Genomic DNA, 18,761 nt, shown 5'->3' with positions numbered 1-18,761 from the left:
CTGCAATTACTGCTCCTCTCCAGATGACAGAGGTCAGTTCCCCTGGAGAAGATGGATGCTTTGGAGGGTGGACTCTGCAGCATTGGACCCCCCTGAGATCCCTGTCCTCGCCAGGCTCCACCTCCACATCTCCAGGAGTTTCCCAACCTGGATTTGGCCACCCTAAAAACCACTTCTGAAGGACTCTTGCCTTAAAACTCAAGGAGGTCACCAGAAGTCATCTAGGACTTGACAACAAAAGAAGAGGAGAAGGAGGGAGGCAAGGAGAAAGACAGACAGATTTTTATTATGATAGACCAGCATAAGATGACGTAATACATCTGTAAAAACTTCAAGATTTAAGACATCCTAAAATACAGTATTATTACTATTATACTAAATAAAACATGCAATGAGAGTGTATACATACAATCAAAGAAAGAAAGAAAGAAAGAAAGAAAGAAAGAAAGAAAGAAAGAAAGAAAGAAAGAAAGAAAGAAAGAAAGAAAGGAGGGAAAGAGAGGAAGGAAAGAGAGAGAAAGGAGGACTAAAATATGATAGCCCCAGCTCCATTGCTCTGCCTTCGATAGGAGATGGCTGGAGAGATCGATTCATGCAGAAATCGTTTCTATGGACTAGTTGACTAAGGCGGAAGAGAGCGACAGCTGCAGCATAGAGGTAAACCAAGGCGACCGGATATACACTTCGAGTCCCCATTTGCACCGCGCCATAAGAGGGGCGCTGAGAGCTGACTCTGAGCGGCGCTTCTTTCCCAGAGCGGGTTGCCCCGCTCTTCCGACGAACAACCGGACTTGTGTCACTAATGTCAACGTGCGGGGACCTCTTTGGAGAGGCGGACCGAGTCGGAGGCGCTGGGCCGAGCCGGTGAGTGAGCCGCCGGCTGACTCCTCTCCCCCCTCACCCGCCAGCCAGGTCCGCGCGAGCCGGGCGTTCCCTAACGGCCCTCTTCGGCCTCGCGCCGGGGGGAGGGGGGGAAGGAGAGAGCGCTCTTGGACTAATTGCGTCGTTTCGCGTCGCCGCCGCCGCCCCGTTCCCCCCTTGGCGGAGCTCTTTCTGCGGGGACGCTGCAAGGTCCCCCCCCTTCCGAGGGTCTGCGAAGCAGGGAGATGGCCGGGGTGGGGGCGGCTTTATCGGCCTCCTGCTCCGCCAAGCCCTCGCGGTACCGACGTGAACGTATCATTAGAGGGCTGCTAGACAGAAATCCATCCAGGAAATGAAGCCACCCACGGCCCTTGCAATGGAGCCCTGCCCTGGGGTGCTCCTGCAATTCTCGTTTTAAGGATTTTGTACTAAATAGAGTTATATATTTCTCTAACATTGTAATTCAAATCTTTGACAGCTGGAACTTATGACTTGCTGGCCTCTATCTGGTGCTTATATTTATCATCTATTTATCTCAGGGGTAGTCAAACTGCGGCCCTCCAGATGTCCATGGACTACAATTCCCAGGAGCCCCTGCCAGCAAATGCTGGCAGGGGCTCATGGGAATTGTAGTCCATGGACATCTGGAGGGCCGCAGTTTGACTACCCCTGTCTGGTGCTTCTGACAGGGGTGGGTGGGGAGGCTCATCCTGCAGATGGAAGTCCCAGAGGATGTAGTGATTGATGGCCACAGGAATGAGCCTGCTTTACAAGGGGGTGAGAGAGATTCTAGGTCTGCCCACCCAGTGGCTACTAGGCGTTGTGGCTAAGGAAACCTCCATGTTCAGAGGCAGTCAATCTCTGAATGCCACTAGCCTGGCAACATCGGGGAAAGCCTTGGCCTCTATGCCCTGTTGTTGGCTCTCCAGAGAAACTGGTTGGCCACTGTGTGAGACAGGAGGCTAGATTAGATGGACCACTGATCTGATCCAGCAGGGCTCTTCTGACGCTCTTTTGAAAGTTAGCATGTTTGGGAAGAAAAGTTTGGCCAGTCTTTACAGAGGGTCATCTTTGTTCACCCAGGCTAGTTTCCTGACCTGCATGGCTAGTTTCCTGACCTGTGCTGTCCCCTGACCTGCATGGCCCAGGCTTTCTCATCAGATCATGGAAGCCAAGCAGGTGCAGGCTAGGCTACTCTTTGGATGTGCGACTACTGGGAAGTCCAGTGGTCTGCAATGCAGAGGCAGGCCATGGCAAGCCATCTCTGAACGTCTCTTGCCTGGGAAACCCTGCAGGGTTGTCATAAGCCAGTGGCAACTTGATGGCATTCCCCACCACCATCTGTGCTGTGTTGTAGCCCAGTCAGCTTTTCAAGGACTGAGAGGGGGGGAAAACTTCCCTGTGATATACATGTGAAGCTGCCTCATGCTAAGGTGCTGCTGGACAGCGTCAAAGCTGCTGGAGGACTGAGGATTCATTCTGTCTTGGGGGGGGGGGGGGTCCCAGAAATGAGGTACTACTGAATTACTGAATCCTGGCCTAGATTTGGAGGCCCAAGTCTCTTCTGTGGCTCCTCATGCCTTTTCTCTATTTAGGGCATATATGCCAGTTACTGCCCTTATGTAGTGCAGGTTCTTAGAGAGACAGTGATTTTTTAAAAAAAATAAATAGAAATTTGGAATCAGACCATGAATCTATCAATGGCAATATTGTCTGCTCTCACATGCGCCATGCACGGCTGAAATCGCACATGCTCGGCACTTTCGCGCATGCGCGCATGCACGGAAGTGCCATACATGCGCAATTTCGGCTGCACATGCGCATTGCATGTGCATGGCCGCACATGCACGGCATGCGCAGCCTGGCAGTCGCCCTCCCTGCTGCCACCGGTCCCCAGCCTGAAAAAGGTTGGGGACCACTGTTCTCAATGGTAAAAACTGAGAAAGGCTTCTGTAGTGTAAGATTGGGACAGAGTAAAGCAAAGAGAGTTTGAGAGGGACTGGGAGGTAATTCAGACTGGTATAAGGAAGGCAGTTATCAGTCTGGAGGAGTAAAAACCCACAGATAGAGAGATGGAGTAAAATGATGAAAGATGGAAGCTTTGTACTTGTGACGAAACAAGACCCTGTTGGAAAGCCACACATGAGGGCAAAAGCACATCAGTTATTAACCAAACAAGAGTAAATATTGAGTGTTTAAAATACAAAACTTGAAAGGACACTTGGCTTTAGAGCCTACATTAGTAATTACGCTAGACAGCCGGCAAATCAGGAAATCTAGAACTGATTCAGTGAACAATTTTTTTTAAGAATGGGGAGAAACTGACAAGCTCTTATCTTTAACCCGCTCCTAGTGGAGTGGATTAAATAATTGGTTAAGGGCCCCGAGGGTGGGCCCTGTCCATGATGAGGAAGGGTGCCCGCAGGCCCCTTCCCCCGGACTGACACTCGGAGGGCCCAGTCGGCAGGCGCATAGCCTGCCAATTGGGCTCTCCAAGTGTCAGTCCGGCGGCAAGTCCGGCGGCCCTGCTTTCCTCTCCCCCCCCTTCCACAGTAAGAAGCTTCCCGGGCCGCAAGCTTGCGGCCTGGGAAGTTTTTTACTGCGGGGGGGGGGGGCGGGGAGAGAGAGCCGTGGCCCGGTGCCAGATTCTCCTTTTCAAAACTCTCTTGTTAAGCAGAGCTTCCTAAAATGCTCAAAATGCTTAAGGGTTATGCACGACCTCATTCCCTGAGAATTTGTGGGTTTGCCTCGTGTGGTGGCCATTTTGTGATTGTACCCATTGTCTAGAGCAGGGGTAGTCAAACTGCGGCCCTCCAGATGTCCATGGACTACAATTCCCAGGAGCCCCCTGCCAGCATTCGCTGGCAGGGGGCTCCTGGGAATTGTAGTCCATGGACATCTGGAGGGCTGCAGTTTGACTACCCCTGGTCTAGAGTCAGGATTCCAAAGGTGTCTGCAGGGTCAAAACGTCTGGGAGCTCCTATGGCTTAAACCCTACATTTTCAGTATGCCTTGTTATTTATTTTATTTATTTATGATTGATTGGGTTTATATTCTGCCTTCTCTTCGGAAACTCAGGGCAGATGACAGGTTCCATATAATACAAATCCCTGTAAGAGACCTCACATTAATAACAGTTAAAAACAATTATATAATCTATTTAAAATTATTAAACACAATAGTCCAGTACATGGTTGCAGAACCCTGGCCTGGCCTGTGTTCTGGGCAGCCCACGATAACGTTGGATGTTGATCCATTCTGTTATCACAGAGCTTATCCAAAATGCTTTGCAAAGGAAAACCACCCGCCAGAACTTCGATTGTTCAAAACGGCCTTGTCATTTCCAGCCTCTTAAGAAACGGCTTCCTGGAAATTAGTATTTTTCCCATGGATTGGTAAGCCTAGTTTTCAGGTCACATCTACCACCAGCCTGCATGTTAAGCTCCACCAAAGGTTGTGTATATTTTCACTGGGATGTTCCCTTAATATCGCACTTAATGTGATCTTTCCTTTCGTATGTTATAGGAGGGGTTGATTTGCAGAGGGGCAACTGAAACCAGTTTTAATTGCAATAAAAACAAATAGAAAGCTCGAGCAAGACAGTGGTACATTGTTTGAACAGTCCCTTGCTTTCGTGATCCCATTACCTTTTTCTCAAAATATTTCAGGTAGGCAAATGTTGACTTGTGGACAAAAGTCAGTGTTCATGGGTAGTCTGTGTGTATAAAGATTGACTGCTTAAGTAAGGCTTTTGTCCGTGTGTTCCTTGAAGTACAATCTGTGGAACTCAGTGGGACTTTTTGAATATGCAGAGAGAGGACAGAGTTGAACAGGTCATGTTACTGAAGTGACAACATCTACTAATTCCAGTTCAAAGCACTGTTCGCGCACTCCGGTGTATGAACCAACAGACAAACAAATAACGGAAGGTGCTATCAGAAAATGAATTCCACATCTTCAGGCCTTATGGAAGGAATGTCACTTTCCAGAGATACCTCTGTCACATGGTATAACATCCAGAATGTTCACTTATTTTAATTTATTTATACATTTTTATTATACTGCCCTCTCTTGCGGCTCAGGGCAGTTCACAGCACAGATCTGTGTACATATTCCCGTATAAAACATACTCCAAAATTAATTAAACTCAGTAAACTGCATCAACATTATAGAACATTTAAGCTGTTAACCATTTAACATATAACCATTGTTTAATGTATTAGCCAGACTGCAAATTGCCTTGCGATGTATCCAGTGGGCATATCTGGTGGTGGTGGTGGTGGTGGTGGTGGAGGTTCTGGGGAGCCCAGGAGATGTTATCAGCTTACTGGCCCTAACCAAAAGCTTGGCAGAAGAATGTGGAATTGCGTTAGTTCCAGCAGGGCCCAAATTTCCTCTGGGAGCACATTCCACCAAGTGGGGGCCATGACAGAGAACATCCTGGCTCTGGTTGAGGCCAGACATGCTTCCTTGGGGACAGGGGTCACCAGGCAGTAAGAGTTGATTGAGCGTAGTGCTCTCTGGGGGGGCATAAGCAGAGAGGTGGCCCCTCAAGTACACTTATGGCAAGCCCCTTACCCCATGTTACATGTGTGTGCATAATGGCTCTTCCTGGTACCTCCTCCAAAGCCACCCCTTGAGCCTTCACAGAATCAGCCTCTCCGTCAGATGGTTATCCAGCCTCTGCTTAAAAATGTCCAAAGATGGAGAACCCACCACCTCCCGAGGAAGCCTGTTCCACTGAGAAACCGCTCTGTCAGGAACTTCTTCCGGAAGTTTAGACCGAATTTATTTTGAAACGACTTCTGGGGATTCTCATAGTGTGAAGAATGTTTCAGGGATTTCTCAACGGTAAAAAAAAGTTGAGTCTCTTGACCATAACTTCTGTGTGTGTGAAATATGGAGCGATGTCATCTGTACTCCTCATAAGGGATTGACCATGCAGCCTTTTGTTACCCATTGAAATCGATAGTCTTCGACTGGTGTAACTTTGCAAAGGACTTGCACTGTGATTCTCTTCACCTTTGCTGGAGGGGCACAACAGGGAAGCTTTTGTTCTCCCCCCCCAAAAAAAAGGGGTGCAGGAGGGGCGCAGTCGTCCTGGCCAAAGGCTAGGCCTGCTGGTCTGTGCTCTCAGCAGGGCTCAGGATTCCCCGGCCCCCTCCTCTGGAACACCGCACAGCACTCAACCCAGCTGTAAAGATAGAAAAGAGGAGGAGGAGGAGGAGGAGGGAGGAGGAGGAGGCAACAAGCGGCTTTCTTCAGTACACACAGGCTTTTCCCACTCCCCTAGTCCCGGTGCCTCAGCTGAGTGACAGCCCCGGGATGTTGCGTGCGAGTCGGCTCTGCTGGCGCTGTGTGGTCTGGCTGTGTGGTCTCCGGCTTGGCCGAGAGGCTGCTAACAGGGTGGATGAGAGAGAGCAACGCTGTTTACTTTAATTTATTTCGGATGCCGGAACTGTGCCCAGAGTTTCTCCTGAGCTTGATTCCACCGTCAGTGGCAGCAATCCCTCACAGCTGCGGCGCGGTCTGAAATATGCGCCGAGCTCCTCTACCGAGGGCTTTTACAGCATCTGCTTCAAGTCCAGCCGGCTTAATCCCCCTGCGACTCAGAAATGTTAATGGCACTGCTGAGTGCTGTGCTTATTTTGGTTTTACTGTGTCAAGATAGAGAGGGGGAGCGAGAGGCTGGAAGATGTGCTTTGTGTGGCCTTTTAGAAGGAAGGCTTGGGAGATACTGAGAAAGTAGAGAAGTGCAGGAGTCACAATGTCGGCTGTACCGCATGTTGGAAGGGATCTGTGGGGTCTGAGGTTATTGCTTTCAGGGGAGTTAGAGTTATTCCCTTCTTGTTTGGGTCATATAATGGAGAAGAGTCCGTGATGGATTTGAATATTCTAATTTCACTCAAATTGACTACTGGCACATTTTTTCTTTCATTCATTCAGGGTGTTTTACTTCACTTCCAAACTGATTTTGAGACAGATCGGTGTCGTGGGTATGAGTAGTGGCCCCTAATCTGGCAAATGGGGGGTTGATTCCCCACTCCTCCTCCACACCTAGGCCTAGTCTGCACACATAGGGTAAAGCACTTTCAATGTGCTTTGGCAGCTGGATTTTCCTGTGCAGAACAGGAAAATCTACTTCTAAAGTGCATTGAAAGTGCATTATCCATTGTGTGCAGACTAGGCCCTAGTCAGTAGGGTGACTTTGAGCCTTTCTGAGTTCTCTCAGAGCTGTCTGAGCCACCCCAGCCTCACAGGGATTCAGATGTGGGGAGAGGAAAGGAAGGAAATTGTAATCCGCTTTGAGACTCCTTTGAGTGGTGAAAAGCGGGGTATAAAACCCAACTTTTCTTCTGCTAAAGTTACAACATTTTGTTTTCATTTTATCGCAATGCGTTGATTTTTTTTTTAATACCATAGGTTGTTTCAAGTCTGGTGTGGGGATGGTCAAGTTGGATATGAACTTTACAGATAAGAGAAAAAACGAAATCAGCAGGCCAAAATGATAAGTCTCACAGCCACCCATTGCCCAGAAATTATATGATTTACACACCAAACAAGAGTGGCTGTGAGACTTACCATTTTGGCCTGCTGATTTCGTTTTTTATCTTATCAGTAACATTCGGAAATCAACGGTGCAGTTCCTTTTCATTGGATATGAACTTTAGACAGAAATGAAAAAGGCTTGTGAAGATTAACATGACTTGGACATGACATTCTGGACAAGACAAAAATTATTTTTAGTTATTCTTGTTCTGCTGTAAAAATACTTCTTATGTACTTAACTTTTCATTACAAGTAGCTTAGAAATATTTGGGGATTTTTTTTTAAAACCAGATACAACATTCATGACCAGTTTTTGTTTAAAGTGACTAGTCGCTTTTCATCATTTAAATAAACAAGCATATATTCTTAATATGACTTGGAATTCCTGTATTGTTTAGCTTATTCATTCCTAATCTTTTTTTTTTTTCTGGCGAGCTTGCAGGAATGAACTCTGTGTTATTGCTGTAGATATGGAGGCTGTAATGTCCTAAGCAGTGCTAGCTCAGGGGTGGCCAAACTGTGGCTCTCCAGATGTCCATGGACTACAGTTACCATGAGCCTCTGCTGGTATGGCCAGTTGGCAGGGGCTCATGGTAATTGTAGTCAATGGTCATCTGGAACCACAGTTTGGCCCCTGGGCTAGAGGGTATTGCTGTCATAATTTTAACACCAGTTTTGGTGGGCATTCTCTGTTTTGCTTTGTTTTGCTTGGTGGTTTGTTGTGAAGGCATCCCAAAAGTTTGGTGTTGGGCATCTGATAAGTCTTCAGTAACGTGCAACTTGAGAATCATTTCAGAGGGTAGATGGTTTAGTCTGCAGTACACCAGTTAGCTTTGAGTCCAGGAGAACTTTAGAAACTATCAAAGGTTTTCAGGTAGAATCATTCAAGAATCAAAGCTCCCTCTTGTTGGTGTATAAGGTGCTAATGGACTCAAATCTAACTTGAAAGTAATGCAACACAAGCATAAGAAAGGGACAACCAAAATGATTAAGGGGATGGAACAGGTGTATGAAGAAAAGTTAAAGAGGTTAGGGCTCTTTAGCTTGGAGAAATAATGATTGAGGGGTGACATGATAGAGGCTGAGAAAATTATGCATGGGATAGAGATAGTAGAGAACAAAATACATCTGTTCCTTTCTTGCAGTACAAGAACTCCTGTGCACTCAATGAAATTAATGAGCAGTAGGCTTAGAATGGATAAAGGGAAGTACTTCTTCATTCAAAGTGTTATTAATACATGGAATTCACTGCCACAGGAAGCAGTGGTGGCTAAAAGCACAGATAGCTTTGAGAGGAGACTGGATAAACATACGGCTAATCAGTGGCTATTAGCCAAAAAGCATAGATGGAACACTTTGTCTGAGGCAGTGATGCTCTGTATTTTTGGTGCTTGGAGGGCAAGAGTGGGAGGGCTTCTGGCCCTACTGGTGGACCTCCTGATGGTACCTGGGCTTCGGCCAATGCCTGACACAGAGTGTTGGACTCGAGGGGCTGTTGGCATGGTCCAACATGGCTGCTCTTGTATTCTTATATGGAGCAGAGGTCCACCAATTGCTGTTAGCCACAGGTTATAGATGGAACATCCTGTCTGAGGCAGGGATGCTCTGTTTTCTCGTTTGTGGGGGGCAACAGTGGGAAAGATTCTGGAGTTCCGGACCTACTGGTGGATCTTCTGATGGCACCTGGGTTTTGGCCACTGTATGACAGAAAGTGTTGGATTGGATGGCCTGATCCAACATAGCTTCTCTTACGTTCTTCTGTGGTTCAGCTTCCATGGTGAGTGTTGTTGGGAATACCTCATACACAAATGCATTAGAATACCAGTCAACCAGATGAGTTATGGAATATGTAGGGTTCCTTATACACCTAGGACATTAATTTCCCAGTCAACTCTCAATTGACCATGTATAAGACCTCAGTCAATTATCCCTCAAAGCCAAATGCAGCTTTACCTTGTTGTATCTTATCATCACTTCTTAGCAAGGGTATGGGCAAAGCAAGTAACACAGCAAAGCATCTACTGGCTACTTGTCTCAACTGTGGGCATCTCTGAACAGTCATCAAGGCCTGTGAACTTTAATTTCATTGTTATCACAAGCTTTGTTGGTAACAACCTTAAATATCAAGATGATTATGAAAGGTTTTTAAGCATAAAGTTAATATTTTCAAAATACTTGTTTCTATTTCACCAGTGATTGGATCGACTGCTTTTTAAAAAAAAAACAGTCCCTTGGTAATCTTTGCTTAGGTATATCAGAGACCACATGGAAGTCATGACTAATATAATGTTTTATTTTCACCTTCCAAAATAAGAAGTCCTGGTGCGAACACAAAGTGGTGGCAAGACATGTAGAGGTTTTAATATGAAAGTGTTTGAAATACTACTCTTTTGTGAGTGCGTATGCCATTAGTTTCTGGGTTGTAGCCAAGCAAAACCACTTCCCTCAATCTATACCCTGTAAATATTTTACTCCTAACATAGTGATGCTATCTGTGTTCCTATTTTCTCCGTGCTCCCCAAGTGTTCCACCTTGCCTCTTACCTCTTCCCCTATTTCCCTGCAGATCCATACTTAAAATGTGTAAAGCTTCAAGGAAGGATGGAGCAGCTAAATCTTTACAGACTACAGAAAATATGTTTCCTTGGAGGAGAGGGGTGCTTTAGAGGATGGAGTCTATGGCTTCCCTGTCAAGGCTGACCCAGCTTTGGTGTGGTCACACAACCAAGCTGTACCTGGTCTAAGAAACTCCCAGAGTAGCTTATCTGTACACCGCCCGTGGCGCCGCGGGCGCCACGGACTAAATAAAACAGTAAGGGGTTCTGGGGCGGGATGTGTCCGGGATGAGGAAGGGTCCGGATTGGACCCTTCCTCATGACAGACAACCGGAGGGACCGCGCCTGCCGATTGGTCCCTCCGATTCCCAGCCCCAGCAACTGCGAGCCGCGCTCAGCGCGGCTCGCAGTTGCTCCCGGCCTGACGTGGTGAGAGGCGCGAAGCGTCTCTCACCGCGTCAGGCCGGCCCCAAGGAAGCCCCCGCCGCAAACACAACACAAGACTCCAGCCGCCGAGAAGCTGCAGAAAAAAAAGAAACACCCCCGGAGGAGCCTTTCGCCGCTAGCGCGACGAGAGGCAGCAGAAAAAAAAACCCCTGTAGGAGCTCCAAGCCGCCGCGCCGACGAGAGGCAGCAGAAAAAAATTAACCCTGTAGGAGCCTTTCGCAGCTCCAAGCAGCAGAAAAAAAAACCCCTGTAGGAGCTCCAAGCCGGCACGCCCACGAGAGGCAGCAGAAAAAAAAAAACCCTGTAGGAGCCTTTCGCAGCTCCACGCAGCAGAAAAAAAAACCCTGTAGGAGCCTTTCGCAGATCCAAGCAGCAGAAAACAAAACCCTGAAGGAGCCTTTCCCAGCTCCAAGCAGCAGAAAAAAAAACCCCTGTAGGAGCTCCAAGCCGGCACGCCCACGAGAGCTAGCAGAAAAAAAAAACCCTGCAGGAGCCTTTCACAGCTCCAAGCAGCAGAAAAAAAAACCCTGTAGGAGCCTTTCGCAGATCCAAGCAGCAGAAAACAAAACCCTGAAGGAGCCTTTCCCAGCTCCAAGCAGCAGGAAAAAAAAACCCTGTAGGAGCTCCAAGCCGGCACGCCCACGAGAGCTAGCAGAAAAAAAAAAACCCTGCAGGAGCCTTTCACAGCTCCAAGCAGCAGAAAAAAAAACCCTGTAGGAGCCTTTCGCAGATCCAAGCAGCAGAAAACAAAACCCTGTAGGAGCCTTTCCCAGCTCCAAGCAGCAGAAAAAAAAAACCCTGTAGGAGCCTTTCACAGCTCCACGCAGCAGAAAAAAAAAGCACCTCCTGGTGTCCCCTGGGTCCTAGCGCCCATTGCATTCCTGGTTGCAATGGGCTTTCTTGCTAGTACCTATAATAAAGCAAAAGGAGGCTTTAATGAAGAAATCCAAGAAGGTTTTAGAACAAGCCACATAGGTCAGTGGAAGTACAAGTGTACAGAAGAACAAAAAAGCTAGCTATCCACTTTTTACTGCAGTCCTAATGCAGCACAGCTGGTCCTCGAATCCAAGTGCCCTTGAACACAATACATGTTCCAAGTATTTATTTATTTGTTTGTTTATTTATTTTACATGTGACAGATACAATATAAGTTTGGTAACTGCATCATCAACGATAATACCAGCAACCACTGAACATTTGACTAATCACTGGTTAACTGTTAACATTTCAACCATACATTTTGCGTATCAATTTAATGCTCAAAGGATCTGAACAGACAAAAAAACCAAGAACCCAAAACTTAATAAAAAGAGCTCAGTTTAGGACAGTTAAAGCTACACACTGCTCACTAAATGTAGTGGGGTATAGACACATCGGTAGACTCTTTAGCTCCCCAGTGGGGTGAAAGGCAAAGGGTAAATGAAGCAAACAAATAATAATAATATATTGACTTCGGGTAGAGTTCCGGGTTTACTTCAAGGTTTTGGTCTTAACCTTCAAGGCCATATGCATCCTGAGCCTAGTGTATCTCAGGGACCATCTGTCTGAATACACCTCCCCCTCCGGAGGGCCCTTTATTCAGCATCCGCAAATCGTCTGATAGTTCTCTGCCCCGGAGATGTATGATTGGCCTCTACTAAGTCCCAGGCTGTTTCATCCCTGGCTCTGACCAATTCCGGACAAGTGAATATACCAACCTATGAACCTCCCTCTGCATTAAGTCAGACAGCTCCCCCCATCCACTTTAAAAAGGGAAACCGGCACCTACATCATCAACTGTTGGGTTGTTCTTAACTTTTTAATATAGTTAACTGTCATGCAATTTAATTGTTTTACTGACAGTTGCGATCCACCCTGAGATGGCTGGGCTAATAGGGGCGAGTTATAAATTTTGGTAAACAAATAAATATTTGATCAGTACTAAAGATAAAAAATAATAAACTTTATTTTTACATCCCACCTTTCTTAAATAGCTCATGACAGTTAACAGTGTGGTTTAAAACAATCCATCTTATAAGAAAATCAAAATATTTACATTAAAAAAACATTTTTATAATTTGCAGGAGCCCCAGCCTAATTTGGACTGGGGGGGAGGGTGGGATTTGATATCAAAAGAGGACATGGAGCAATCATGTCTAAAAGTGACACAAATCGTATACTAAATTATTCGGTTATTAGGATCAAAACTGTTTTGCTTCTTATTTCAGCTCCAGCAGGCCGTCTAAATGCACTAAAACAGTATCCCCAACAACAGCTACACAGATATTTCTTGCCCCAGCTTTCTATGAAAAATACCCACCTAGTTTGCAGAGAATGGGCACCAGTCCAAATCAAGATGTCTAATACTTTGGGCCTTTGCTTCATATTCCCCATTCCAGTGAGGATTTTTAAGTGTTCTGCAATAAGCAAAGAGATACTTCAGTAGAAATATTAGATTTTGGGGAGCTCAACATTTTTATTACATGTATTAATTCTATAATGCAAAGAGGTACAGCAGTCCAGTTTCTGAAATCCAATAAAGCACGCAGCAATATTTTAGAATATTACTGTCTCGTACGGTCTTAATTCCGTTGCATCACCTGAATGCCTTGGCATTATTGAATAAAGTGAAACTGGGGGGAAAATACAAGGGGAAAATAAATCACTGGAAAAATTTACTGCTTGCTTTTCTCTTTGCATTAATATTGCTTTTCTTAAAATTTCACTACTTTAGGCCTTTTATTTTGATCTTGGGATTATCCTACATTCCCCGCTGCCTCAGGATATCTCGTGTAACTGAATAAATTTGTGTGCCTATTCTTGTTCTGTCCCTGGAGCCAATGAAAATTGGGTAGTGGAGTGCATTCTTCCAACCAAGCATTGTACCTACAATTTATCATAGGCAATATTAGTTCGGCATCCAATTTCTACATCCACCAGCTTCAGTTCAATTTCAGCTCATTGTAAAAAAAAACTTGGAATAGGTCCTAGGTCATTTCTTGTGCAATTTCTGGGATGGTGCTGGATCTAAATAAAATTTTATTTGCTTGCTTGGTGGATTTTTGTTCTTGAATATTGGCTTGCAAGTATGCTGTTTGCTTGAGTCATGGTTCTGTCAGGTTCCAGAGTTGATATTTTGCCATTTCGGAGGGTAGTTGTGTTGGGTTGCAGTAGAACAGTTAGAGTGGAGTACAGTAGCACCTTAGACATTTACCCACTGGGAACTTCAGTGCCCCAGTTCCCATGCAGGAGCACCAATCCGGGGTGGGTGAGGTGCACCAGGCCAAATGCTCCCCCATGTGGGTGCAGGAAGAGGCGGGGCAACCTGCCATGACTAAAGCTCCAGCCTGCAGCCTGGCATGAATCCTCCAGTATGTAAACAGTCATTGGGAAGACAGAAGTTACTGGAAAAGACAATAATCCTGTGGAAAATTGGGAGGCAGCAGGAATAGAGACAGGTGGACTCAGTCAAGGAAGCCACGACCCTCATTTTGCAAGACGTTAATTGGAGAACGTTAATTCGTAGTATCAGCATAAGTTGAAAACAATTTGATGGCACTTCACACAAACACACACACATACACCCTTAGAGACCAACAAGAGTTTGGGATAGATCCAAGTGGGTAGCCGTGTTGGTCTGAAGTAGCACAACAAAAATAGAGTCCAATAGCAACTTTAAGACCAACAAAGATTTATTCAAGGTGTGAGCTTTTGAGTGCATGCATGCAGTCTTCTTCAGACTATGAACTACCATCGTAACAGTGGGAATATAAAGCCAATATAAGCTTTCAAGAGTCAGGACACAGTAGAGGAGAAATGTAGACCTGAGACCTTTTATCATAGAAGGAGGGAGGAGAGAGGAGTTGTAAAGAATGCTTGTAAGGGATGCAAAAATAGAACGTATATGATAATGAGCTTGATTAGAGCAGAGGGGAAATACGGGGGGGGGGGGGATTAGCATATGTCCCAAGATAAAAATGTTATTTCCCTATACAACCTGGGGATGGGCAGTTGTTCTGAAATTGTGAATTAACTCAAGGTCAGCAATTTTATGAAATTTCTTTGTTTTTATACAATGTTTGGTCAAATGCATCATCAGTCTTTATAATTTACAATTCTAATAAATTAATACTGTTCTTTGGCCTGTAAATTGACCTCGTGTGACTCCATAATCTCCCTTCATGTTTTATTGGCTTGCTTTGAGGTTTTGTTTTCAAATCCTTATTCATTTCTCTTGCAGCTCCATAGGTGACTTTGTTGGCTGACCGCATTCCAGACGGAATACCAGGTGACTGGTTGCCGTCTTCTTTAGAGCAACGGGTGAGAATAAGCACATGAACTTGGCTGTAGTGTAAACGGACTGCTCTTTTGTAAAATATCCCTTGTCCATAACAAGTAGATGCAGTATGCAAAAGATGCAGTGGACATTTACCATGTGTGCATAAACATTTTCTTCAGCAAACAGAGGCCATTTTCAAATGCCAGATATATTTAGTTGCTGGTGGAATATTGATTGAACCTATTGCCCCCCCCCCCCCCCCCAATTTCACATGGGCTGTCAATTTCATTATTTTTGAAAAGTGTGGTACATATGAGCAGGTTTGTAGAGAAGTGATTTAAATTTTTCTGAATAAATGTTCATTCCATGTAGTGTTCAGGATTTCATTCAGTAAAGCCAACAGAGAGGGAGAGAGGATGGTAATCTAATGACAGCACAGGCACTGTCCAGTCAGCCCTGTGCAGAGCAGGCTTCTCCTGTAAACAGGCTGATCCATATTCCCCCGAGCTTGATCCTGAAAGAAGATTATTCATCTGGACAAAACGGGCTGAGTGGTGCTTCAGCCATGACCCATCACTAAGTTTGTATAAATCTGGATGCAGACCTGGAGAATATGCCTCTTTTGCACTGGTTATACATATCAATGGTCAGATTTTTTTTCCCCTGGGGCTACAAAAATGAAGCCTGCAAAGCTTGTAAAGTACTTTTCAAAGTTGGAAGCACTCCAGAGATGATTGAATAGGTATACAAATATATTCTGTACGCTTGACTCTCAAGTTACCAGCCCTTTGTGGCAGTTATTTCTGACAAGGACACCTGTCTGCCTAAAAGAGAGCTGACACTTGGGTGATTTCCTCTCCCCCCCCCCCCCGAACGATTGTGAAACTGGCCATCATTTAACAGGTGATGCTTTTATCATCATGGAGGTGAATTTTGAAGAATCGAATCCTCTGATAAATTGTGATGCTGTCGCAATGCGCCAGAGTACCTCCTGTACTGATGCTTTCCTGTTACCTGATTAGCATAGCACAGAGTCCTAGGGTTCCCAGTCTCTGGGATTGCAATTGATCTCCAGGAGAGAGAGATCAATTCATACAAGAGTATAAGAAGGACGGTCTAATAATTAAACCAAACAGAGAGAAACAGACCTATCCACTGGCAATATGATAAATAAAGAAAAATGTCCTATTTTTGTGGTTTTCCTTGTTTCTTTATTCTTTAGGACTTCTGTCAAAACAGAATCCAGGTAATCTCCGTTTTCAGTTCTTTCATCAGTGACAAGTCCTTATTGACACGTGTCAATACAGACTGGTATCCCCATACCTATGTGAACCTGTGGCCAGTATTATACTATTAATATATATAAGGACTTGTCACTGATGAAAGAACTGAAAATGGAGATTACCTGGATTCCGTTTTGACAGAAGTCCTAAAGAATAAAGAAACAAGGAAAACCACAAAAATAGGACATTTTTCTTTATTTATCATATTGCCAGTGGATAGGACTGTTTCTCTCTGTTTGAGAGAAATCAATTCACCTGAGAAAATGGCCTGGATCTGGGCGATGGAATACCGGATCAGGTTTAAGGTGCTGATACTCAACCTCAAGGCCATACGCAGTCAGGGTCCTGCATACCTCAAAAACCGCATTCATATATTCCCTGAAGAATGACTCACTCTGTGTATTCCAACAACTTGGTGATCCCTGTCCCCAAAGAAGTCCACCTACCCTTGACCAGAACTAGAGCCTTCTCATCCGTGGCCCCAACGTGGTAGAACAAGCTCCCCAACAAAGTCAAGGCTCTATCGGAACTCAAAGTGTTCCATAGGGCCTGCAAGATGGAGCCTTCCACCAGGCTTTCAGATGAGGTCCCATCTCTAAAAACAAATGCTATTTATGAAAGCATTTATACTTTTCATAAATATTTCAAATACTATTTTATGTGTGAACAAAAATTGCCATCAGCTGTGCTGGCCCATTGGGAAACAGTTGAAAACCAACAGAAATGCCATAACGTTTTGGTTCCTCAGAACTTTTTGTTAGGATAGATATTAATAAGCAAAGCAAAGGGTTATATTAGGGTTATACACTAGGGTTATACACAGATCAAGACATGCTAGATCAGCCTTTCTCAACTTTTGTACCGTTGAAAAACCCCTTAAACCTTCTTCAGGCTTTGACAAACCCCAGATACATTTAGCTAAATAATCTTTTAAAAGCTGGCATTTACAAATGAGTGTTTCCCGTATAGTTGGTGCGATGTCAGTAATGGAAGTATGATATTTTCTGCAGATTCAGATTACAGAATATCTGATCCAAGAAGAAAGCTATTATGGCTCATACACGCAAGCCACCCCTTGTGACGGGAATTTCTCCCAATGAGGGTATTGCATGGACAAAGGTCACCATTCGAGGAGAGAACTTGGGGACTGGTACAGCAGATCTTATTGGTAAGTCAAGAAGGCAGTTTAAGTTTGAGTATTCCAGAACCTCAGTGCTGAAAAAAAATCTAACGACATAAGGGGATTCTTGCCCTTTATGTGGAACACATTCCACATAAGGGGGAGGGGAGCAGCTGGCACGGCTCAGCACTGAACACCACTCACCATGCTGTCTATGTTGCCAATCTTGCGAGGCCATCCCTGCTCTCCTGACCAAGACGGGTGGTGGAGGCAGCAGTGGCACTGGTGCACTCTCATTATAATTTCTGTTACAGGGAGCGCAGCAATAGATGTGTTCCACATCAGTAACATCAGATAGCAAACTGTGAAATCAGATTGTTACAGTTACATATTGAAAATTTTATTGTCAGGTACTCTACCATCAGAGGTATTATGTTTTCTCAATTATTGTCTGTTCAGGGGTATTATGAGTTCTCAATTATTATATGGTCAAAATGGTGACGTTCCTTGTATCTAACCTCTTCACTCATTGCAATACATGCACGAATAAGGAAACGCACCACTGAAAATTTTGGGGAGCCTTTGGAAGAGAGCTAATGACTGAAAGCTAGACATCTTCTTTCATTAACCGACTCTGATGCTTTACAGCTCTTACATTGGAGGTTTTATTGGCTGCTGTACATATTTTAAGAACTGGTGTGTGTTAAAACCAGACCTTTGAAGAAGGTCTTTTGGTTCACATAGTTCATAGCATACTGGTTTGCAATAACCTATGGGCTGGATATATGTCTTTAATTCCTATAGTTGTTTTTAAAAATTGTGCACAATAAAAGTAATAATTTTAACAACGATACAAACATTCAAGCTTTGTAGGCCTTTACTGTTACCAGTTGGATTTTCGTAGGTCCAGTTCCTTGCCCAGTTCCTTGTACAAATTGCAATGTAAACCGCCCTGAGCCACAGGGGATGGTGATATATAAATGTAATGTAATTAATTAATAACTAAATAAATACTCAAAAGAGGAGAATCCAGTACTTTCCTGGGCTGTGCTTTTTGGTATTGCTCCAGAAAATGTAATAACATAAGTGTGCACCTAGTTGAGTAAAGGTTGTGTTTCACTGAGTTCACCGCCATCTCATAGGCTTTTAACTGCATTCTATAAGATGTTCTCGATTTCTTTGTCTGTAGTCGCCAGTCGTGCATGCAAGGGACCTGTACAATAAGCCATTGCAGTTATTGGAATAGGGCCAGGACCATCTCTTGCGCCTTATTAAACAACATAGGACTTTATTTCATTATATCAGTCCCTTAAACCATAGGTCAGTGGGAGTATGAATAAAGCAAGAACTGAGCAAATCAACAAAACAATAAATACCAAGAGCATTTCAAAACCTTATGCATGATATCTAGCCATATATTCAAGCTAGCTAACATCATTAGAAAACAACCGTTTCAGAATAATATAACTACCAGAGCATTGAACGTCAGAGTTGGCAAGAGATCCCAGTATATCACACCTAGCTTCAGCAAACAAAGGACAATGGAACAGCTCATGTGAAAGGGTCTCTGCTTATTGTTCCTTATGTACAAGAGCAATTTTTTTTCCTGCCAGGGAGCCTTCCTGTGTGCTCGGTTGTTGTAAGTGAATTACATCTTGCCAAAATAATTAAACGTCTGTGTTTAGGGTT

The 18,761-nt window shown here is 44.6% G+C and overlaps 1 protein-coding gene across 3 annotated transcripts in view; it reads left to right on the top strand.

The window, feature by feature from the left end:
* Window positions 1-671: 671 nt before the first annotated feature.
* The window catches only part of EXOC2 (exocyst complex component 2), a 124,617-nt gene continuing 106,527 nt past the window's right edge, over window positions 672-18,761 (top strand). The window contains exons 1-3 of one of the 3 annotated variants that reach the window (XM_077353291.1): window positions 672-864; window positions 14,631-14,710; window positions 16,963-17,120. In XM_077353291.1, coding sequence (XP_077209406.1) covers window positions 17,003-17,120 — 118 coding nt within the window. In that variant the 5' untranslated portion in view covers window positions 672-864; window positions 14,631-14,710; window positions 16,963-17,002. Of the gene's footprint in view, window positions 865-890; window positions 913-9,167; window positions 9,188-14,630; window positions 14,711-16,962; window positions 17,121-18,761 lie in introns of those variants that run through there. The other 2 variants (XM_077353292.1, XM_077353293.1) reach the window with 2 other exon arrangements.

This window comes from Paroedura picta, chromosome 9, assembly GCF_049243985.1.
Source record: "Paroedura picta isolate Pp20150507F chromosome 9, Ppicta_v3.0, whole genome shotgun sequence".
NCBI lineage: Eukaryota > Metazoa > Chordata > Lepidosauria > Squamata > Gekkonidae > Paroedura > Paroedura picta.
The sequence above is the reverse complement of the archived record's forward strand: the minus strand, read 5'-3'. Positions and strand labels throughout refer to the sequence as shown.